Here is a 24,040-nt window from a genome sequence, read left to right as displayed (position 1 = left end):
TAATATGACTAACATTTTTTTATTCAGCTATGGTGAAGTTATGATATTTTACTCAGATTCACTGTCATTGAAATTGAAAAAAAAGTAGTAATTTGATACCGCAACTGGATTTAATCTAATGAGATCAAGTGGCAATGATGTTGTGACTTTTAAATACAACTTGATTTTCATTTTCCTAATCAAATGATGCTTGCATTAGTATTTAAACTCCTCTTGAGGTTGGTAGGGAAATAAGGATGTTCATTGCTGCGCTGTAGCTAGCTTTCCATTTGTTACTTCAAGCACTCATCTCTATCAAATAGGATGATGAAACTGTCTCTGATAATGCTTGTTCAAACCTTTCTACCCTTTAAAACGTTTTTTTTTTCTTCTTACTGTTGAATTGATCAAACAGAAATGTCATGTCAATGTCATGACTGATTTCCAAAATCAGTCCAGGTTGTTGTCTTTTTGTTTCTTGATTGTTTTCCCCCAAATTTGTGCAGGTCACTGTAAGACCAAACACAGTAATTTTTGGAAGCAAAGAATCAGAGCAAGTGAGTATATTTCTCTAAAGCTCAACTTTTCTGGCTTTTAAATGCATCCTTGAAAATTGGTAGTGATGATTGGTTTTCCACATTAAGCAAACGCCTTATCTAAGCATTGTTTTCTCATCATCCTCCGGCCCCTCCCAGCATTCCCTTTGACATTTGTCAAAAGCTTCCAACGAAGCCGGCCCCGGGACAAACACGGACCGGAAACTGTTCCTGAAGTGGACTCTGACTTTGAGGAGATTGAGTCGTCTGAAAAGCAAACCGTACGCTCACTTTCTTTTCCTCTCTATGTTGCCAACAGTATTAGGTATTTGATTAAATAGTAATTTGGTGTTCTTTACTCAGACCTCAAAAGGCAAGACACCAGCTGATCCCAAACACAGAATTGAGAAGAACGAAAAGCATCCAAAGCACACAACATGCAACTTGGCCAGTCCAAAGAAATGCTTGATCTTATCTCCCAGTGAGAAAGAGAGACTCTTGAACTGGGACACTCATTCAGATTCAGAGGAAACTTCACTTAATCCAGATGCCAAGACCACAAAGCAACACCAGGTTGAGTGAGACATGACTATCGCTCTCCTTGTTTATAACGCCATGGTCCAACGAGAATTAAGTGGAATTCATTTCACCTCATAATGACCTGCATTACATATTCCCCTCTGATGTTTTATCAGGTCCAAGCAGAGAGAGAAGCAGATCAGCCTCAGGCAGATTCCGGCCAGCATGGAGAACTAACTGAAAGCCAATTTGCCAGTGCCTCCTCCCTCTCAGCATTCCAGCTTATTGCCAACGCCTTCAGGAGGACATTTGGTGTGACCAATCCTTCCAGCAGCTCCAACACAGCCCCCACAATGTTTGTAAAGACACAATTATGTGCCCCACATCAATACTGCTCATATTATACAGATTGTACTAGAACTCTTCTTATAAAGTGTCTCTTTCAAATGTTTGATTTTGTGATTGTTTCTGTGATGAGTTTCACACTGCGTTTCGGTTTATTTTTCCATTTCACCAGAAGGCCCAGACATGACGGCCAACGCAGACGCCGGCCTATGTCAGAAGGAGAGTTACATTTTCCCACTGCTGAACCAGAGTTATCTAAAGAGAAGAAAGCTAGAAACCACAAGGCTGGGCCGGAGCTGCCGTCTCTGCAGCAGCAAGTCTGCTTGAAGGGCCGCAGAAACTCTGGAAGGGTTTTCAATGACAATGTTTCGTCACTGCCTTCCAGGAGAGTTACCCTCTTCTCTTCCCTGAGGCTTCGGAAGAGGGAGTCATCAGAGAGTGACAGGAAGGACCAGGAGCTCCAAAAGGAAATCAGGATGATACTTATCAACCTGAGAAACAAAGGTCAGTGATTCAGCCAACCTGAGATAATTAAGAAATCTTCTAGATTCAAAATATCTATTGAGCTGAAGACGAGTAAATGGGGTATTAACTTTCAATGTGTTTTAGGGGCTGTTCACATTGCCACATCATCCGATTTATCTTTTTAATGTTGTTGTGGGATGGTATGAAGTATTTAAATAAGAAAATATTTAAGACAACTTGTGATAAGGCTAATATAAATTGTGGAAGAATTGAAGTGCTGTGCTGTGAATACTATTCTGCTATACAATAGATAACTTTCATATTTCTTGTACATGTCTTTAATGGCCAATTTATTAGTCTCTTAGAAACATTGTCAATATTTCTTTTTTTTTTTAACCTAGCTTCCAGTCAGCAGAGTTTGGAGGAGCCCAGCTCAACTGATGATGAATGCGAATCGACTCATATGACGGTTCGTACACCTGTATATAGTTTCTGCAGAGTGCATCTCTGTGTTAGTGTTGTTTGATATTGTGTACATTTTATTAAATGCTGATAAAACTTTCCGGTAACAGGTGTCTTCAGAAAGACAACGAAAGAGGCAAGAAAAGACAGTGGCGCTGCAGGCCAAACAAGAACAATTAAAGAGGTTGCATAGAGCTCAGGTACATTTAACCTGTACATGTTGTACCTACGTATTTCTCTTCACGTGCTATTCTAAATATTAATCACCACAGTTTAATTCTGAATACACCGTGTGTGGTTTTCGTTTAGGCGATTCAGCGGCAACTGGAGGAGGTTGGAGAGAAACAAAGAGACCTGGAGGAGAGAGGAGTGGCCATAGAAAAGGTTATAAGAGGAGAAGAAGGTACTGAATTATGCAGTAGAATGTTGAAAATACACATACAGTAGGCTAATCAGCCAAGAAAGACTAGAAAAGTCAATAGATGCCCAAACTGAAAATCCCTGCGTCTAATTTTCCTCCCTTCATGTATGCTCCTCTATAGAGTGTCTTGAATAATATAGTGCAACACGTAGAAAATGTGATCTTGCTGCAGTGTTTTTATCCCAGTATATGGTTCAGATTTGATTCGTACAATAGAAAGTTAGGCAATGACCTACAAAAAAAAACCAACACAGAATTTGAGATTTTCTCATCCCTGTGTTCTCCAAAACGTGATGTCTGATCTTCCTGTGTCACCCGCAATCTCCGTGATTTATCCCTTCCGGACCCTGCCCCACCCAATTGTCAATTTTGCCATTCATCCTGGCTTTTGCCTCCTCCTCCAAGGCACTGACAATCAGGAAAATGATGGTGACCAAGCCCACCTTTATCAAACCTGGTTCGAACTGGTTTTGGAGAAGAACAGACTAGCACGATACGAGTCTGATCTCATGATCTTGTAAGTGACTGCATCTGGTAGAGAAATGTGTGACTGGGATGCGCTTTCCATACCTGACCAGTAGAGGTCACTCCTTCCTGTCCGTTTCAGTGCTCAGGAGCTTGAATTGGAGGACATCCAGGGCCGACTGCAGCAAGACCTTCGACGCAGGATGAGTAAAGATGGTAAATCCCACACAGACATGCTGTAAGGAGTCATTGAGCTGATTGTTTGTAGCTTCTCACTTTTTTTTTCCCCCAAAGATACAAAGAAGAGTGCTTCTGAGCTCCAGAAGGAGCAGGTGATCCTATCTGAGATTATGAGGACAGTGGAGAAGAGGGACATGCTGGTGTCTAAACTTGAGGAGCAAAGGCTGATAGAGAGAGCTGAAGACCGAGACTTGGAAAGCCTTGTGCTGTCTAAAGGCTACCAGTTCCATTGGGCCCAGGCTAATGACAGCTTGGAGTCACATGAAGCAGTGCTGAAGGGTGACTATTAAAAAGACCAGGTCAGATGTCCTAAGACTATGTGCAACACTAGACAAAGTAAGAAAAGTTAACTTTCTATTTAGCTTTTTGTCATTCATAGCCTTCATCTAAGTCTTGCCTTTTAAGATTTTTTATTATTTTTTCAATCAATAAAGAGACTTGAATCTTGAAAGGAAGACTCAAAATCGAACAAATGACGTAAAAGAAAAAGCTAACATGAGTTGTCAATGTACTTTATATTTACTACTTCTGATCATGACTGACTGCCTTTTCGCACACTTTATAATGAATGCAACTGGCCTGAGGCCACAACTGCTATTTTTTTTTATATATAACCTATATAAGATAGATTGGTGACAAATACGTCTTATTGTAGGCTACATAGTCACATTTTATCACATGGACTAACCAAACACTTTACTTGGGGTTTCAGTTTTTCCACAGCTAGAATTTTGTAATTGTATAATGAATCCACAGATGTACAGTATATTGTGTTCATCAATATATGTATGTTTACTGTGTGTTTGTGCGTATAAAACTGTTTTTACGCTGCCATCATGACAAATTGGTGCATCACTGGTGTAACGGTATTTAATAGCGGGTCCCTTTCAAACAAAACTCACAAACTTCTGTTATGGAATTACTTTTCATTTACAGTAATTATATTAAAAAATTCACCAGTGCATTGCTTTCAACACAAAGGTGCGTGAACAGTGAATCTTGTGCGGTAAATCTCTTTATCCATTTATGTACCTGCTGCTTTTTGCCTCCGTCATGCCTCTGATACTACCTCAGAAAGCGGCAAATTTGCAGGTCCAATTTACCCTTCATCCTGCACCCAAGCAAGAAAAAGGCTGTTAAAAGAAGACAAAGAGGGTCATTATGAAAGTGGCTGCAGTCTCAGAAGGTGTTTTTTTTCTTCATGTCACACTCATTTATTTGTAATATAATGTGAGAAATAGATGAACAGTTCGGCGATTCACTCTTTCGTGTACAGTACATCGAGCCAATCAGTGATGCAGTGAACAGATAAATTGCTACATGGTTGAAAATGAGTGTACCTATCCTATATAGCTGTGAATTTAGCCAGCCACTACTGGTTAGCTAAACTGTATGGGCTAAGAGGATGTCTGTTTAGTTTGGTATTATTTGATGTTGCTTCATGTTTTTATTTTATACCATATGGTTTGTTTTAAAAGGAGCCCAATCTATAATAAAATGTATTTAAATCTATGAATTCCTGCAGTTTTTCATCAATGCTACACAGGGGTGTGTGTGTGTGTCTGTGTGTGTGTGGGGGGGGGTCACTTTGGACCCAGCATTTCCTAACCAGATTTATGACAAAAATGCCACTTTAAATCAAACAAAAAATAAACACATACTGTGATTTAGTTTTTATTTTGTCCCCCCAGTACAAAGAACTCTTGCATTAAAATACAAAGAACACATTTAGGCAAAAAAGCAACATTTAGAATTCTGAAGAATTAAGAGCTGTTTGCGCTTTTCGAATATGATTCGAGTGAATGAGACATTTAGTGCAGTTTGCAAAATGGTATTGATCGACAAAATTGGCTGTTTTGATGAATCAGTGGCTGAAATAGAAGTGCATGATAAGAGTATACACACGAAAAGCATAGGAAATGGCATTACTGTATCTAGTCAATTAAGCTCAGAAAATATTGCTTTCGTGCATTTTATTCCATGAAACCCTGACTGTGAAAGGTATGATAATGAATGACTTATGTTTTCTTAAAGGGTTACTAGAATGCAAATGATTCGCGCATGCCTACGAGGCAACCCAATGAGCACTCCAGTCCTCAGTGAGGTGTTGCCACCCTGGCCACCCCACTGAAAAAAAAATCTGGCTACGCCCCTGATCTTTATTCAATAAATAAAGTGTTTATAGTGTAGCTGAAGTGTAAAAAGGTGCTGTAAAACATTGTTTTTAATTTCTCTTGAAATTAGAAAAATCAACCATCTGTTATGATCCAAACAGCGAGTAAATGGAGAGAGGGATGGCTTCCATCATTTGTCCGGCTCCCACAGCTCGTTTCCCGCGATGGGTCGCCGCTTCCTCCCCTGATGTTCCTCCAGAGAGGCGGGGCCTCTAACTCTGACCAACTTCAAGAGGAATTGTGGAATTCCATTTCCGCTTCAGGGAGTCGACCGGGATTTTTCTCCCAACAAAATTTCATCATCTACGTCAGTTTAAAAAGTTTGACTTAACAAACATCGAGTTTATTTATTGCTCGACAGCGACAATGGCTTCCTCACCTCAGAAGTCGCCGTCCTCTCCCAAATCCCCGACAACGCCGAAATCTCCTTCTTCGAGAAAAAAAGACGATTCTTTCCTTGGAAAACTTGGTGGGACTCTGGCGAGGAGGAAGAAAGCTAAAGAAGGTAAACAACCAACAAAGTCTTGGGCCATGAATTATGTGTTTTAGTGCTGGAAATTAGAACGAAATGATGAATCTCGTTTCAACATAGACGATGGTCCTAACTAATAAGAGTGACCCACGACAAATCCCAAAATGTTATGCGTGTTAATGAGGTAACATGTTTAACCCTGTGGTATTGTTAATTTTCATGGAGTAAATATCAATCACTGTCAATATTGTACGTATGGGCTACGTGTCTTTATCCATGTAAGGTAAAGAATTCACTTGTGACGTTTTCTTGGGCTCTCTGACAAGTCTCGCCTCCCTTCAGCCACTTTTCAACAATAATAATGGAAGCTCTTGTAACCTAAAAGCCAGGAGGAAGCTGGTTAAATGACAATATTGTGAAATCATTAAGGGTTATAACTATTGACAAAAGTTATTAATTAGTAAAAAATAACAAAACAACACACTAGCTCTTCATATTAATGATCGTGTGAATGACCATTGCATTTTTTTGTATCTTCCTCCAATGCACAAGTGTCAAACTCAAGGCCCGGGGGCCAGATACGGCCCACCACATCATTTTATGTGGCCCGCGAAGATAAATTGTGCATCAAATTCATGTCATTACTGGAATTGCAAATTGTCTTTACTATAAAATAATATCTTTTTTTTTTTTTTTTAATATTTGACCAGTTTTTACTCATCTGATTTGAAAACGAGTTATTTGTCAGTTTGTTTTGTAGCTTTTACTGTATATAATATGAGGTGAGAATCTTAATACCCATATTTTAAGGTTCCACAACTGCGACACATTTGATGCATGTTATTGCATCTAATTCATGAAAGACGTGTGCACACACACTCGCACAGTGTGCGTTGTTCCTCTTATGATTTGACGGAAGGCCTTGGCGACTAGCTCTTTTGCCGATTGTTGATTCAATTTCAAGTCACTCTGAGGTTTATGGTCAGTTGCCATAGTAAAGTGTAGTAATGGCCAGATGGAATTCAAGTGAAGACAGGATGAAGATGTTAGCGTACTCTAGTGAAAGCACAGGGTAGGATGAATCAAATAGAGAGAGGAGATGGTCACAAGGTGGAATCGACAACATTAGGAAGGATGACAGAGCTCAATCGTGCTTGATGAAGACAAGACGGGAGGTTATTCTTTATGCTGAGTGAAACTAGAACAAATCCATGTTGTGGCTGAGTGTTTTTCGAATTTGGTTGTCAGCTTTAGGAGGGTAAGTTCTTGGGGAGAGAACTGTTCTGCAAGTTGGGCGACGGAGACGTTCAGTACAGACATGGGCTGTGGAGCACTTAGCTTTTCTGAAAGCAGCACAAATATTTATTATTGCCAGAAGCCATATTGCAGACATGAAAACACAATACTGTACAGATAAGAGGTTTCTGGATCAATCCAGTGGTCATTTGGTCTTGGTGGTTATCATTAATTCACTGCTAACTACAATTACATCACAGTACAGTGACACAGAAGAAAAGAGAACTGGATCTTTTTCCCAATTGTACTGTTCTCGTTTAAAATCTAAATCAACTGGCCACAATGCAGCACAGGTTGAGGCTAGTCTGATTTTGAGTACTGTTGATATGTCCTTGAACAAAGCAGTTAACTGTAACCATGACTCGGAGGAGCAGGCAACATGACTCCTAAAAGGATGGGCATATCTTTTCTTCTGTGTGAATATTTTTTAAATGATTGTCACAAACAAATTGGGTCCATTCAGTAATGCCATTTTGAAGCTACTGAATGTTTGAAGGGAGGGGTCATCAAACATTTCAAAAGTGAGGGCTACCTCCCACCTCAAAATCTTTTAAATTCAGTATTCTTTTCCACTTGAAACAAAAACAGAAAACACGTTTCATCAAGGTCAATTTTCATTGTCTATTTTATTTCTTTTTAACAAGGTGCGTGTCTGTCTGTGTGTTAGTGATGTATGGGATGCTAGGATGGTGTTGATTATGCAGTTTGCAAATTGACAGGATGTTCGCTCTGCACTCCCATCACATCAATCCGTTGAATGGTTGCACCTCCTCAGCTATCTGAAAAAATGAGACAAAAGGCATGCTGGGCATGCTATAAGGCCTGTTGAGAAGCAGGAAGCCTCACTGCTTGTCTTTTGCTGGCTCTGACTCACGGCAAAAACAGTACTGGGTAAAAAAATAGTATTTTGTGTCTTCCACAAGTGCTTTCCTGATAAATATTAAAGTGATTGGCAAACAAAGGTGTTTTCCCTTCCAAACCCAATGGCTACAATCTACTGTTTATCTGAGAATTTCTGTTGCCATGCTTCTCTTTTGCCACCGACTGAAAAGGACGTCACAGTTGCCAGGTCTCAGGTAACAACCAATCACAGATCAGCTTCGGAAAACTGGTGTGCCGTGACTGATTGTGACCTAAGACCCGGCACCAATGTCAACGATGTCATTTTCAGTCAACAGCAAGTGGAAAAATGGCCGCTCCCTAAGATTGATAAAAACAGGTGACTCTTGCCGGTTCAATTCATATTCCAAAAACGAAACATTAATCAGAACGCTATGTTTCGACTAGTTGGGCTGCACAGAACATATTGATGCAAAGAGAATTTTGTGGTTGACTTCCCTTTTAAGAATATAAACAGAAGAGTCTGAATCAAAATTTCCAATTTCCATTCGATAAATGTTTTTCCTGATTTTCTTTGTTACCCAGTCACATCAGTAATGCTTTGTAATCTCTGTTTTTCCACCACTCCAGTGTCTGAGCTTCAGGAAGAGGGGATAAATGCCATCAATCTTCCTCTCAGCCCCACCCACTATGAGCTTGACCCCGAGGACACCATGCTAGGTATTTGCATCAGTCCCATCGATCCATCTTTTATAGTAAGAAAGTATTCAGAAGCCGTAGACTAAATTAGAACATTCTAAATTAATCGGGATGCCTTCAAGATAATGAAAATATTAGCATTGATTAGCTTTTGGCATGCAGAAATATCATACTTGCCTCTAAGTAGGGGAAATATCAAACTGGTAAATGAAGCCCCATTTTTACTTGAAAGTACAGTTCAGTTGGTCGCCAACAATTTGCAACACGTTTGTGTTCTCACAATCAAAAATTAGAGATACAATAGCTAATCCCTGTCACAACTTGTGTCAGTGACGTATTGGGCTCATCAATTATCCCTCTAAAGTAAAGAAAAGTGATGTTGTCATCAACAGTAATGGACCCTGATAAGCATAACTGACATCATGTTCTTCTTCTAGAGGAGAATGAGGTGCGTACCATGGTGGATCCAAACTCCAAGAATGACCGCAAACTGCAAGAACTCATGAAGGTCAGTGGTGTCAGGAAAAAAGCATTTGAACATCTTACCTGAATCTATTGACACCAAACAGCAGAATAATGATGAGAAAAGCTTTGAAAAACGTGAAAGTGAAGAACGAGTTGCCAGAAGGGGCGGCTGGCATCTTCGTCACTTATAATAAAATATAATCACAATATTTCTCCACTAGTAGTAGCATGATGCAATTATTCGCTAACTGATGTAATTGAAAACAAAAAGAGTCCATGGCAGTTGGCACAAGAAGCATAAAAATCTTGAAGGAATTGATAACAGCATCGACATGGAGACAAATGAAAAGCACTCTAAAAAAAAAAGTTATTGACAGCAAAGAAATGTAGTTAATTAAAACATCAACAAGTTGTGATTGCTCATTCTTAAAATTGTTTTAACTGGCATCTCGTCATTACATTGCCAATATATTTTGTCCTGTGCTCACATAGGTACTGATCGACTGGATAAATGATGTTCTCGTTGGGGAAAGGATCATTGTAAAGGATCTGGCTGAAGATCTCTATGATGGACAGGTCCTGCAGAAACTGTTTGGTGAGTTCATTTTTTGTGATTTATACATCATCATAGAGTATTCAAGTTTTAAAAAGTCCCACAAAATCTGTACCACTTGTGCAATACACTGCATTCAATTTTCTCGTCTCGGAAAGCTGCATTTTTTTTTCCTCCTCAAAAATAAACAATCGCTTGCTGTTGCTTGCTCATGATGGTTTTCAGAGAAGCTGGAAGGTGAGAAACTCAATGTGGCTGAGGTGACACAGTCAGAGATTGCACAGAAGCAGAAACTGCAGACTGTTTTAGAACGGATCAACGACTCACTCAAACTCTCCACCAGGAACATTCGCTGGAATGTCGACTGTAAGTGACAGGCCATACAGCCTATTCATTCAATCCTTGTAATTCGTGCACTTTTTTTAAGCTATTATGCTACTGTGTCAGCTTTATCATTTTAATTGAATTGCTCGAGATAATTTTACAAGCCTCCTTTTTATATTCAAGAACTTTTCATCTAAATCAATATCCACAACTAAAAAGGCTGCTGTAACCAGAAGAAATCTGAGAGTTGCGCAATTAGTTACTTTTATTTTACTTTTGAAAATGTCATGTTTCATGTTTTTTTTTTCTTTCTTAGTTTGAATAATGTTTTGCCAAATAATTCCTTTGCGAGAGATGTTTATTGCCCAAACTTTCTTTAGTCCGATGTTTTTGCCAGTAGTTTTCACTGGTTTTTGTTTAGATTGTTTATTATTTGTCATTATCGTTTCCTATTTTTTTGTGTCTCCATTTGTGTTATTTCTCCATTAAATGAATTCATTAAAAATGCTAGACAAAACTTAACATTTCTTACAGAGAATGAAAGAGTATCGTGGCCAAATATTAATTTGATGAATCACTGATACTATCCAACTTGTCTTTCACGAAATTAAGCTGTTCATGCGAAGAGTATCGTGGCCATCCTTCACCTGCTGGTAGCACTGTCACAACACTTCAGAGCGCCAATTAGATTGCCGGACCATGTTTCTATTCAAGTCGTCGTGGTCCAGGTGAGTTTCAACACTCTGTCAACTGTTATTTGCATTTCTGTACCACTATTTTTTCCCGTCTTTGTTCATTTTCATTCCAAATATGTTCCACCTCATTTTACTATCACAATGACATGAATCTCTGGCTTTCAGAAAAGAGAGGGCATCCTCCAATCCAGACAAATTCAAGAAGAAATCACTGGTAACACAGAGTAAGTAATAGCACTGAAGAAGTCAAATATTTTATAGCCTTCCAAATGCATACAGGTGACACATCAACTACTAAACGTTTCACCTCTACCTCGGAACTTTCTTTTCAGTCTTGGCTCACACACTGAAGGTTACGCAGGGAGCTCCAGTGACTTCATTTCAAGCTATTTAGCTGATGGTGTCAAAAGGATGGCAGACATGGATATAATATGTAATATAAATGACGGGCGCTCAACTTAAAACTTCAAATTACTATTTCACGCTGTCTGGATAAACAAAAACAAATCAAGTTTGCTAAATTCAAACTTTTTACTGATTTTTTGGGGAGGATCTTAAGTATTTTGTTCAGTTGTATGGCACTAGTGCTCGAGAATGAGCTTTGTTAGAGAGGTGAAGAAGTGACTTCTGAACTTCACGGATAATTCCAGTTTTGTGTGGTTGGTCCTTTTATTTAGGAATACATCCATCCTTATTTGACAAAGGCTTTTTTCCCCTCTTTTTTTTTGCATAAATGCAGGGATACACGCAATACCCCACAAACCTAAATTGAGAAAGATGGGCATTTAAATCAGATCCGGTTCTAGTCAAAAACACATCAATGCATGCATTGGTTTCTCTATACAAATGATTGGATTGATTTACAGTATATCCTCTCATTGGCTCTGTGTGATAGTATTCTGAGGTTTCTGAGATTTGTGTGGACTTTCATCTATCCTTTTACCGTGTGTAGTTTTAATGAAATCAATATTCTACACATACTGTAATGTGTCAAGTAGTCAAGTATTGGCGATGTATTCAAACTAGAGAGTCTCTCATTCGCACACACGTCCGCACGCAAGTCACACGTTCGGGTTGCTGTGGAGCAAGAAACTTGCGAGCTGACAGCAGCAACAAAAGAAATAACGGCAAACGCAAAGGCACGAGCGTTACATGGTCACAGTGAAAATATGGTTATTAGCACAGCGCCAAGAGGACTGCTCAGACTTGCCTTTCCTTGATTACACACTTAATATATGTGTACGGAATGTGTGATTTCTTCCTGACCTGCCCTGTAGTGATAGCCCCCCCTCAGGGACATTTGAACCGCTGCCGTGATGATGACGAGGAGTGATACTGTACGTCCTTTGTTTACACAGAGAAGCTTTTATTTATTGTATCAATACCCAACAGTGTTTTGCTGCTGAGATGATGTTACAGTTTGGAGTCACTCTGGGCCTCCGGCTGATGATGCCCAGGTTTTTTGGGTAGCCGAGATGTACCTGTGTTTCTGGTTAATCTTATTATGATGTTATAGCGACGTCTATTGTTGAATCATAACTAATCCTCCCATTCTCCACATTCCTCTGTGATTGAATTGGAAGCACTCGCCTTTCATTCTCTCGTATTCTATAGAGACTCGAGTGTGAAATTGTGAATAACATGAAATGACCTGTGATTTTTTTCATTTTGACACTTTTTTTCTTCTCGTGTTCTAATTTTCCAGGGCTTTCTCTGGAAGACATGGTACGTTGCTACAGCAGTGAGAGATTACCCAGTATTCTCTTTTTCTCATTATGGTCATATATTGTTTTCCTTTTTTTGTTACTAATCATTTAATCCATGTTTTCCCTCAGAACGTGATGCTTTTGACACGCTGTTCGACCATGCTCCAGATAAACTGAATGTCGTCAAAAAGGTAGCAATGCACTGCTGAATCACAGAACATAAATTTGGCTGTCGGTGTCTGCATGACAAACCCTTAAATGTCTTAAGCAGACATTTCACCACCAATATGTCAACCCTGAGCAATGTTTTGTAACCAAGCAAAGTACTCCAATTTGGATCAGATACACCTATAGCTTCATGAGCTAAGCTCCTCAAAGCAAAACGTCTTGGACTGTAAGAGATGGTCCCAAGTGGCGCTTCTTGAGCCTGCTTCCAAATGAAGCATTGTACGGGGGGGTGCACTGCTTTTAGAGAAAAACAAAATGAGGGGGGTCATACAGCAGTACAGCACACCAATATTACTCATTCATTTTTCTGTCTACTTATTTAGCAGCTGATCAATGAATGGCTTTGTGTTTTCCCAGACACTGATCACGTTTGTGAACAAGCACCTGAACAAGCTCAACTTGGAGGTGTCGGAATTGGAAACACAGGTATGACACCTTGACACACCTCAGAGAGGTTGTTCTGGGCCTTCTTAATGGGAAAGGGACTGTGGGTTGTGAAGTGATATTTTTGTCTCGTATTCTTCTAATTCGGTCTCAATCACTTCTCTCTTTTTCCACAAACCTTGTCATCCAATGTTTGCATTGTCTCCTACCAGCCAGCTGGTCTGTTTACCTACGTGTGCTGTGTGTCAGTTTGCAGATGGTGTTTATCTGGTCTTGCTGATGGGTCTGCTGGAGGGATACTTTGTGCCACTCTACAACTTCTTCCTCACACCTGAAAACTTTGACCAGAAGGTTGAGTTTGCTCATTTTCATCACAATCTTTGACTCTGTGGCAGACTTTAACAAACATTTTTAAGTTGATCCTCTGGTTTTCTGAGGAGCATCAGAAGCTTGGTTCCATGCCATCTGTTTCCCTTAGAGCCCATTCAATGCACAGCCATCTCTCCTCTCTATTGGCCTCTCTAGTACCACGGTATTCTAAACAGGCAATCCTCGGAGACACCACAGTAGGCTTTTGTTACGGTCTTGGCCAGCCACCCTTGCCAAGCTGTGAAGCAGAATGGCAATCCCTGATACAATGTGCACAACTCCAAACACACACACGCACACACTTCTGGCCTGGAAGAGCAGGCAGAAGCCCATAGCATCTGTAATCTCTTCTACGCAGGGAAAGACTGAAGAGATGGCTCAGGGGCTCGGTTTTGTGCGTGTGTTTGTGTATGCCCCCCGGAGCCTGCTCGTTGTTAACTTAGCTCATCTTGTTTTACTAGATGAGACGGCCACACACAATGCTTGAGAAACTTGTTTAAAACCTTCCTGCTCTCCTAATACTAATACTGCAGCTTAACCTGGATCATGCTTTTCTTTTACAGTAGCTGTAGTTATGTTGGTTTATTATTATTTTTATATTCATTATATACTGGCAATTGCTCTATTACATTTAGAATTGATAACTTTGTAAACCTACAAAATTAGTAAAAATTTACCACATTGTCAACTAAGGAAGCAGCGTGTTTCTGCAGCTGCATACAGAGAATTGGTATTTGAGGTCAGAGGTGTGGTGCGCGCGTGGTGAGCAACTTGTCTAATGTTTAATCAACGTTCACTCTCACCGTAGGTACATAACGTGTCCTTCTCATTCGAGCTGATGCAGGACGGAGGTCTGGAGCGACCAAAGCCGAGGCCTGAGGGTATAAAACTTTAACACGATGATCTTATTGATGCATCCGTTATGTAATTACTTAAATGCCCACTCAGAATGTAAAATTTTGTAAAAACGTCTTTATCTTGTTTAATCAAAGGCATATTTTCGACACTTTTACCCATTGTCTATTTTGTTCAATGTTTTTCCTATTTATTGGGTCTTGTGATTATTTAAGATACAACAACTCTGATACCTCGTTACCGACAAGCCAGTTAAATAATTAGCAACTAAAGTGAACTGAGCTGTTATTGGACAATAGCAAAAAATACAACGGGAAACTCTTTTACTATGCATATCTGTCTTGATGGTAGTCTCACTGGTTTTCCTTTTCTTTTCTCAGATATCGTGAACTGTGACCTTAAGTCAACCCTCCGTGTCCTCTACAACCTCTTCACCAGGTACAGGAATGTAGACTGAATGCCCAATCGACAAAAATAAGACTTTTTATATCAATGGACCACATGCTATCGCTTATAAATCCATCAATTTATTGTTTCAATGTGTTTTTATTTGGATTTGTATGTGCCATTTTACAAATGATCACAATCCCTGCAGCATCACTTGGTGTGACACATTTGGACACATTTGAAAAATCTCTCAAATGTTTCACATTTCATCATTGTACTTATTGTAAATTGAACACACTTATCCTGTCATATTTTTCTAGCTTTTCTTTTTTTCCACTACTTGATATAATGTATCTTAAGGAAAGAAACTACAGTATAATGGTGCTTCCACAGCAATGTTACCCTTGCAAAAGCAGGCCCAAACTTTTTTGCACAGATGTTGAAACTTATTTACTAAGCATGCGCAAACAGAAATGCGTCAGGAAAATATGCAAAATTGCTGCGCCTTTCATGTTATGCTATGTCCAGCTGCGCTTTGCACCACCTGCAAGGCCTCCTGGGTGCACCCAGTTTGTGGATCAGCTTTCACAAATGTTTGTATGCACAACCAAGTTTGCACCTGTTTTTTAATCACAAACATTTAGGGGCTGATACAAATTCACTTGTGCAGATATGGATCAAAACATAAAAAAACTAACAAACTCATATCTTCTGCTTCGACTTTGCAATCTACGACAGGTTCTAAACTCCACTGCATCTTAGACTGAAAATAGGAGCCATTGAGCTTAAACACATACTACAGCCATTCCATTCCCCAGCAGTTACTAAATTAAAATGGCATACATTTCATAGCTAGGACACATTGCCATTAGTCATATACTGTGATCGCTCTGTATTTTGTGCTAAAAACATTGGTGGCGTCTATCTAAACCTCCCATGTCACAATTTGGTATTGGTAAAGCCACACGGGGATGTTATTTTTACAAATTGACGTGGATTCCGCCTGGCGCCAGCAACATGCATCTTGATCTATCATACCGTACTTTCAGGAACGTCAATACATGTTAAGCAACAAATGTTTATCGTCAATGCTGCCAACAAGTGGTATGTCATGTATCTATTTATGTTTTAATCTATATCATTTAATAAATAGATCAATATCATAATCAAGCTGTACTATTTGTATTTCCTAAAAACGAAAGCCAGAAAATCTCACTGCCTAGTCCACTCTGTATCCTGCATCATCAAATTCAGGCTCCAACTCATGTTTGACACTAATTCGGACCAGCGGTGTAGATAATGGTGGGATGGCATCTGAACAGTGTGTGAATCAACATAATGTCTGCAACAGAGAGGTGTTTTGTTCGAGAAACCGTATCTGGTGCTTAATGCCTTCTCAGATGCAACCGATCCTGAGGGATCCGAAAACCATGTTACTACCATTTCCTTTGCTTCTTCGCCCAGGGAACAATTTCACGGTGCCAGTTTGGACCTTGTTGTATTAATACTGTTACATTTATATCATGAGTGTGCTCTGTTGGAATCACAAGGGACTGTGAACTACATAGTAATGCCACTTTCTCTTGACAGGAGATTTTTAAACATGTGTTACCAGACTGTAAGTACAATTTACTTGAGTCATTTTAAAAGAGGGGTAGATTGATTTGCTTGTGTCATTTTCACATGACTTGTTTTTGCTCAGTAATTCACAAGAGTGTATCAGTCTTAGTGTTTTGATTATTCTTATAGTATCATTTTTCATCAAACATAGAAATGTTGGTTTACATTTCTCATCTAATTTAAGTGTCAATTCTGCAGTAACCATGGAATTTATTGTCAAACTTCACATATCTATATTCATCATACTGTGGGCCTTTTGGGTGTTTATTTCTTCAGTGATACAAAACTAAATCAATAGTCTATTTTATATAAAATAGTATTGGAGAAGAAACAACTAAATGAAAAATATGAAGCAAAGTGGTTGGTGCCACCACCAATATCTTAGTAGTCTCGGTGTTTCACTGTAGATTCAGATTTCTTAAAACCTGATTGTGCTTGAGGACTTGTATCAGCATTCATAACAACATAATAATTCAGAGAGCTCACTAATGGGGGCCCCTATTACCACACTTGCGCTACAATAAAATGAACACATTAATTAGGGCATGCAGAAAGAACAATGAGGATGAAAGGAGGGGAATGGAATCCTAAGAATAGAATCAAGACATGATGGCATTTTTCTTTGGTCTCTCCGGTCTGTGCAGTGTTATCCCTATTTCAAATGTGGCCCCTGATCACCTGTCATGAACATAAAGACGTGAAAGGTAACACTGATTAGATCAGTAGGCTCCACTCTGAGATGCAGCAGAAGAGTGAAGGAGGTTCTGACCTCTTTTGACAAGTTCATTCAGTCCATCTCCTCCTCTGAGCAGTTTGATCAATACCCATCATGAAAATGGAGCCTTAAGGCCAATGCTGTAAATGCTATCTTTCACATCTGCATGGTGCTCTATCGTCCAATAAATGTCAGAAATGTGAAAGAGACAAGGCTGTACCTTGTGGTCAAGTTTAGTGTTCACTGAGATGAAACTCGTCAAGTGTGGGACAAAATGCAGTTACAAAAAATCTAAAGTTTAAATATATGGACAGAAAAATCTATAACATCGCACTTACTATATAATACTGTATCGTGATGTTGCAGGTCACTTGCGATTATGGCTATACAGTAATCCCTCGTTTATCATGGATAATTGGTTCCAAAAACCACCCGCGATAAGTGAAATCCACGAAGTACTGGGCAGGCTAACGAGTTAGCGTAAAGATGCAAATCGCGATCGTGCTAACACGTGAAAACGGACTTCTAAAGGAATGTAAACATTTAGAGCAATGTTAAATGCAATAAATGTTTTTTATATTTGGAAAAAAAATCCGCGATGTAGTGAAGCCGCGATAAATGAAACGCGAAGTAGCGAGGGATCACTGTATACCCCAAGTAAACAAATAAATACATAAAAGGACAAATCACAAATATCAAAAAACATCTTATGACATATGAAAATGTATTTTATCATATGTAAATAGAACACTTAAAGCTAAATAATGAAATATATTTTAGGGACGCTGCTTTAACTGTGTGCAATTAAACCTGCTGACCATCACTGGCTGGCAAGTAATAACTGATGTTTTGCTAAGGGGTCAATGATGTATTTTAGTCCATAAAATTCACATCGCTCAAGTTTTATACACTATTTATATTATATTCATATTATTATTATATAATATATAATTCTTCACCAATGTTGTGTCTCTTACCATACACAACCATTAAAATTTTTGCTTATTAAGTTTTATACACTATTTGTATTCTTCACCAATGTTCTGTCTCTTACCATGCAAAACCATTAAAATGTTTGCTTATTGCTTTGTGCACAAATATTTAGCAGGGGATCAACCAATGGCTGTAAATTCAGCCTTTCCAAAGGAACCCATCCATGTCCTTGAGGCTGAAGCTGCATTAATGCCTTTCTATCTCTTAAGAAGCATTGACGACAATCCATCCAAGATATGTAGAGTGCTCTTAAGATGCAACTGATGAAATGATGTGCTGGAAAAAAATAATTACATAAATAAGTACATGAGCATAAAATAAAAAGAACATTTCACTACTTACAGATGCAAAACAGCGGGAAATAAATGCAAATAAAATGATCCTCCATTTTGTATAAAAATGCAGACACTAGTGTGGGTGCTTCAGTGAAGGTTAAAAATGCATCCTACATAATAAAACTCTTCAATTGGATGGAAAAAATGCTCAAGGCTTTGAACTACAGTATAATACTCATGAATGCCATTCTTTTGCAACACGGCACATTGCATTCTATAAAAGTTTGATTCATTTTTGCTCAAGTGTTATTTTAATTAGTTATTTCACATACAGATTTATTCATTTTGAAGTATAAGCAAAGCATTAGTCATAGCTCAGTTTTCATTTGCCATCTGTTTGTTTACTTCTAAAGGCATACTTTACCACCTTTACCAAATTATCGTGGCTCATAAATCAAGGACAGCCTTTTATTGGTGACCTTATTAACAAGCTTTGCAATTTTTACATTTGACTAAACTGCAGTCCCAGCAACTATTTGGCACAACAATGCATCCATATGTAGATGTAGAGCACTACATCTGCAACATGGAAGAAATAATGAAGTCTGAAGCTTGTTAGTGGAAGACTTTTTGAGCATGTTGCACATTATTTTATTTTATGGTATATGGTTGCCATTAGCAACATGTGACAGATAACAGGTTTATCAGATCAACAAAATCTAGAAAATCTGGCCTATAATTCAGTTGAAGTGCATGATTTTGAGGCCGGCTACAAACATGGCTGGCACAGCAATGGTGGTAACTTCATTTCTTGCTGTCTTGTAATGAATAAAATGAGGCATAAATGAGAAAAAAATAGGCAAGGTGGATTTCTAACAACATGAGTGGCTTTGTGTTAGTGCGCTAAACTTTTTCATCAAATGATTTCCTGAAAACCTTTTACATCATCTATAAAATGTGCTGACCACTTTTCAATACATTTGACTGAACAATAATATGACTTCCCTTTTATGCGTTATTGTTAATCCGCATTTGACTCACCACACTTTCTCAACATGTATTTCTTTAGCTTTCACCATTTGAACAAGAGTGATTATTTACATATGGTGTAGCTGTTCATGTGAGTGCAAAAGGTTGACATTGTCTATGAATGTCAGCCCACATTCTCAAAACATGCATCCATCCATTATCTGTACCACTTGTCCCCACGGGGGTCACGGGCGTGCTGGAGCCTATCCCAGCCGTCATCGAGCAGTAGGCGGGGAACACCCTAAACCAGTTGCCAGCCAATTGCAGGGCACACAGAGACAAACAAACTCGCACTCACACCTATGGCCAATTTGGAGTGCTCAATCGGCCGACCAAGCATGTTTTTGGACTGTGGGAGGAAACCGGAGGACCCGGAGAAAACCCACGCAGGCACGGGAAGAACATGCAAACTCGGCACGAACAAACAAATGAATGAATACATGAATTGTAACGTGTGAAAATTATATGAAAAAAACCCAGAAAGAAATCTAACATGAAACTAAAATTTAAAATTAGACCTTAGGAAAAAGTACAATTTATTTATTCTTACTACTTACACATACAAATCTCGTATTTTCCGGACTATAAGCCGCTACTTTTTGCACAAGCTTTAAACCCTGGTCTTATAGCCCAGTGCATCTGATCTATGGATTTTTCATTTTTTTATGATTTGTGCATATTCTCTTATATATGGAAATTAAACATCAAAACACCTGCGGTTTATAGTCCAGAGCGTCTTATATATATATATATATATATATATATATATATATTTCCCTTTAATTTTACCTGGTGCGTCTTATATTTGGGCACAAGTTATAGTCCAGAAATTATGGTAATCGCACTAAAACAATATTGTGACATTGTGAGTTACGGAGACAAAGTGATATTCGTATTCAGCAGATTCAAAGCACAGTTCCATTTTTGCCATTACAATCAAGTGTTTAAGGCCTCCAGGCACGAGGTCTGTTAATAAAACACAAGGAAACTAGGTCATTTTTGTGGTCTGACTGATACTGCGTTGAATATTGGACCACCTTTGTGTGGCAGGAGTCGCACATGTTGCCACACATGAATGTCACACACAGGCCGTGTTTTCATGGCGCACATGTGACTCAGCTGCATACGGATATGTATGTGTGAATCCGTGAATATTTCTTCTAAACATGCTGCAGGGTGGAATGCAAGAGTGTGGCTGCTCCGGCTCTGCTATGTGCTTGTGGTGTAGGGTTTCAGTAGGTGTTCCAGGCTGTGACCCTGGCATATCTGTGTTTGTTGTATGTCACAGCCCCTCCCTTTAGGGAGATGACAGTCCAGCTTGGCCTGAGGGAATGAAACCTGAGATAGGCAGAGCTTAGTAATAGACAACAACTCCTTTATGGGGCGACCGCTTGCTGCATTCAGAGATCTGCAGAGCAAGAGAGAAAGAAGATTTTCTGGTTTGGGCAGTGGCTCCCTGCTGTGCATTCCCTTTCATGGGGGGCACATACAGTAAAGCCACAGTAAATAAGTGTGCATTTAATATACAGCTAAAACAGTGAGAAGAGCTTCAAAATGTCAGATAAAAGCATCTTCTTGGTAGCCGGCGTAGCAGTTAATGGGTGTAGCATACTCCAGAAAAAACTAAAAGGTGTATTTTAAGAACGTAATTTCATTTTATTATTTATTGCTATTTGTTTTCAAGATTTTCCATTTCCCACAAGCATGTAAACAACAAAAAAACATTACACAAAAATTACATATGTTACATGAGGTATTCCAAAGTTTTTCTTATGAATTTCATCACCAACATTTTTGAAAAACAGACCATTTATTTGTTTGTTACGTTTCATAGCTCACATTTTCTGCTTTTTGCAACCCTGTTACAGATACTCAGGCACCTGAAAAATGGAAATTAGAATATTAATTATAATATAATAATATAATACCATTATATAATATAAATGGTTTTACCATATGTCACTGAATGTATTTTTTGATGCTGGATAAAACAAAAATATATTTTTTGGGAGTATATCAGCTTTCATGAGTTTATTTTTTTCGTTTTAAGTTTGATCAATAAAAGCTAGAACAATATGTTTTTTATTAATTCATTGTAATTTATAGCTGAGATGAAATAAAATTCTACCTTTTGCTGAAACTTACTCTAAATTTATAAGTTACAAAATACATAACAGCTTTCACAGCGCAGCTTGCAAATGATTGACAATCTCTCTGCATCCCGTTCAACTAAACCAGAGGTCAGGAACCTTTTTGGCGGGCAGCCATAAATGCCCTTTTTTAAAAAAAATAATTTCCCATGAGAGCCATACCATTTAAACAACAACAACAACAACAGGTTAAATACAATTAAATGCATGTATTTTAATTAAGACCAACAAGTTTTGGCTAAAAGAGCCATATCTGCCTCGCGAGCCATAGGTTCCCGACCCCTGAACTAAACTGTCTCACGCCGTGGCCAGGTCCTTCAAACGCTGCACTTCAACCGCCAATTAACCAACTCAGTAATTTCAAAGGAGCTTTGAAATCCAGCCAAGAAATGCGGCCTTCTCTCTCTCTCACTCTCTCTCTCTCGTTCTCTCCGAATTGAATTTGTAGAGTATAATCAGCTGTTTTCATTATTTTGTTGGCTTGTTATATCAACATATTTTGGAGACAAAAGAGCAAGTATATTTCAGATACATGTGCTTTGGCATTTGCATATGTTACATACAGAACTTCCAACTTCTAAGAAAATGAAAACTGGATTTACTACTCCAAATACAGGTTTGTCGTTACAGATGTTCTTTATGCAGCAAGCCTGCTTTGTGTAATATCTGGCAAAACAGCTTTGGCAAATGGAGTCGAGTGTCTTTATCTTCGCAAGATGGGAAAGTCTCAATGAGGGGAAAAAAAAGTTCAGGGATCCCACTAATTGAGTCAGATTTTCCATAATTTGATTTTATGGCCACAACATTGGCCCATGAGCCAAAACCAAAGCATAGCAACAGAAAAAAATATGAACAACATAATCTCTTTCTTTCAATAGTTTTCATCTTTAATTTGTTCAATACAATGTCAATTTTGTTTGTAATAAACGCATTTCTGTGTGTGGCTGTGTTTTATATTTTCAATCTAAATGCTGTTCATAGGGTTATACTTGGTTGCAACGCCAAGTGCGTGATAGCCACTCGCTCGCTTTTTTTTTAAATGTTATTTTCCCGTAAGTCAAACACATTGCAATTGCCTGTAACAAAGCAGGACCGAACCGTAACACTTGGCATCATACAGATACTATGTATGTGTGGCAAATGTTGTGGTTATCTTCATTTCTCAAAAAAAGTGTTATGAAGACCTGAAAAGCACTAACTTCAATTAAATGTGTCCTGACTGTCCTCAGCAGCTAGCAATGTTCTTAAGTGGCAGAAGGAATCTCAGTTGACACTGTATAGTCTCTATTATGGCCCTAAGAAAGAGTTTACTTGTGATCTGGATGACGCAATGGGGTTTCACAAACAATTGGAAAGGTCAGAGCGGAAAATAAAATAGAACGGAACAGAATAGAACTTTATTGTGAGTGGCACAGAAACAATTATGCCCCCAGATGAAGCGGTTATACGGATTTCTTTAAATATGAGCAAAAGCTTTAAATTAAAATCCTAAAATGACAAATCATCTGTCATAGTGGTTCAAATTTGAAATCAACTAAATGTCTGTGTCATAATACGTCTTGCTTTTGGCATTATTTCCTTAGTGTGTGTTTGTGTTTTGACTGACTTCCTGCTGCTGCTGGCTCAAGTTTGTATTGAAGCAGCCTAGTGGGCGGGGCTGTTTTTTTTTTTTTTTTTAAATGCATCAATGATTGAAATCTGCCTAGCAGCAAGTGGCGGCCAAGACTTGTATTTATTGGTTTACTGTTATTATTATCCACCCTTTATCTTAACTGCTTATCCTCACAAGGGTTGCGGGCGTACTGGCGTCTCCGCTGACTTCAGGCAGTAGGTGGGGGACACCCTGAACCGGTTGACAAACAATCGCAGGGTACCCAGAGACGAACAACCATCAGCATTCACACCTATGGGCAATTTGGAGTGCTCAATCGGCCAACCATGCCTGATTTTGGAATCTGGGAGGAAAGCGGAGTACCCGGAAGAAACCCACACAAGCACGGGGAGAACATGCAAATCCAACACAGGAAGGCCGAAGCCAGAATTGAACCCTGCAGCTCTGATCTGTGAGGCGACGTGCTAATCGGTGAGTCACCGTGCCGACATTTATATTATGATCATTATTATTGTCATTTTTTTTCCCCAGCAAATGACATTATGTTCAACAACCAATGAAATGTTTGTCTATTGCAAATATTGGATATTTTAAAACCTCAACTAGAGAATATTGTGTTCTAATTTAATTATGTGTACGTTTATATAATGATAATGAAATGATAAAAAATATTTTCAATAGTTTAATTTTGCTTGATAGCAGGGCAACTTGTCTTTATGTAGCATGTCAAGGAAAGTTGAAAATGTTCCAGCCTGCTCTGCTGTCAG

At 38.8% G+C, this 24,040-nt stretch overlaps 2 protein-coding genes across 3 annotated transcripts in view; both read left to right on the top strand.

Annotated features, from left to right (window-relative positions):
- The window catches only part of LOC148396633 (F-actin-monooxygenase mical2b-like), a 28,314-nt gene extending 23,370 nt beyond the window's left edge, over positions 1–4,944 (top strand). Inside the window, exons 27-37 of one of the 2 annotated variants that reach the window (XM_088378073.1) lie at positions 486–536; positions 675–796; positions 879–1,088; positions 1,211–1,389; positions 1,555–1,883; positions 2,246–2,313; positions 2,417–2,506; positions 2,616–2,709; positions 3,133–3,244; positions 3,335–3,408; positions 3,487–4,944. In XM_088378073.1, the coding sequence (XP_088234199.1) occupies positions 486–536; positions 675–796; positions 879–1,088; positions 1,211–1,389; positions 1,555–1,883; positions 2,246–2,313; positions 2,417–2,506; positions 2,616–2,709; positions 3,133–3,244; positions 3,335–3,408; positions 3,487–3,722 (1,565 nt within the window). In that variant the 3' untranslated portion in view covers positions 3,723–4,944. Of the gene's footprint in view, positions 1–485; positions 537–674; positions 797–878; positions 1,089–1,210; positions 1,390–1,551; positions 1,884–2,245; positions 2,314–2,416; positions 2,507–2,615; positions 2,710–3,132; positions 3,245–3,334; positions 3,409–3,486 lie in introns of both variants that reach the window. The other variant, XM_088378072.1, reaches the window with a different exon arrangement.
- An 862-nt stretch (positions 4,945–5,806) lies between these two features.
- On the top strand, positions 5,807–16,045 carry LOC148396632 (alpha-parvin). Its single transcript, XM_088378077.1, has 13 exons — positions 5,807–6,111; positions 8,845–8,934; positions 9,351–9,421; positions 9,871–9,973; positions 10,157–10,297; positions 10,868–10,983; positions 11,116–11,174; positions 12,656–12,675; positions 12,786–12,847; positions 13,242–13,310; positions 13,518–13,619; positions 14,446–14,518; positions 14,873–16,045. The coding sequence occupies exons 1-13, from the start codon at positions 5,973–5,975 to the stop codon at positions 14,947–14,949; spliced, it is 1,122 nt and encodes a 373-aa protein (XP_088234203.1). The 5' UTR covers positions 5,807–5,972; the 3' UTR covers positions 14,950–16,045.
- Positions 16,046–24,040: the final 7,995 nt, after the last annotated feature.

Source organism: Syngnathus floridae, chromosome 6, assembly GCF_059516105.1.
Source record: "Syngnathus floridae isolate MCC-2025c chromosome 6, RoL_Sflo_1.0, whole genome shotgun sequence".
In the NCBI taxonomy this organism is placed as follows: domain Eukaryota; kingdom Metazoa; phylum Chordata; class Actinopteri; order Syngnathiformes; family Syngnathidae; genus Syngnathus; species Syngnathus floridae.
This window is presented reverse-complemented; position numbering and strand designations above follow the sequence as displayed.

Coding starts and splice junctions, on each gene's coding strand:
- LOC148396632 (XM_088378077.1), top strand. CDS start 5,973: ATGGCTTCCTCACCTCAGAAGTCGCCGTCCTCTCCCAAATCCCCGACA. Junction 12,676..12,785: donor GGCTTTCTCTGGAAGACATG/GTACGTTGCTAC, acceptor GTTTTCCCTCAG/AACGTGATGCTTTTGACACG. Junction 13,620..14,445: donor CTGAAAACTTTGACCAGAAG/GTTGAGTTTGCT, acceptor CTCTCACCGTAG/GTACATAACGTGTCCTTCTC.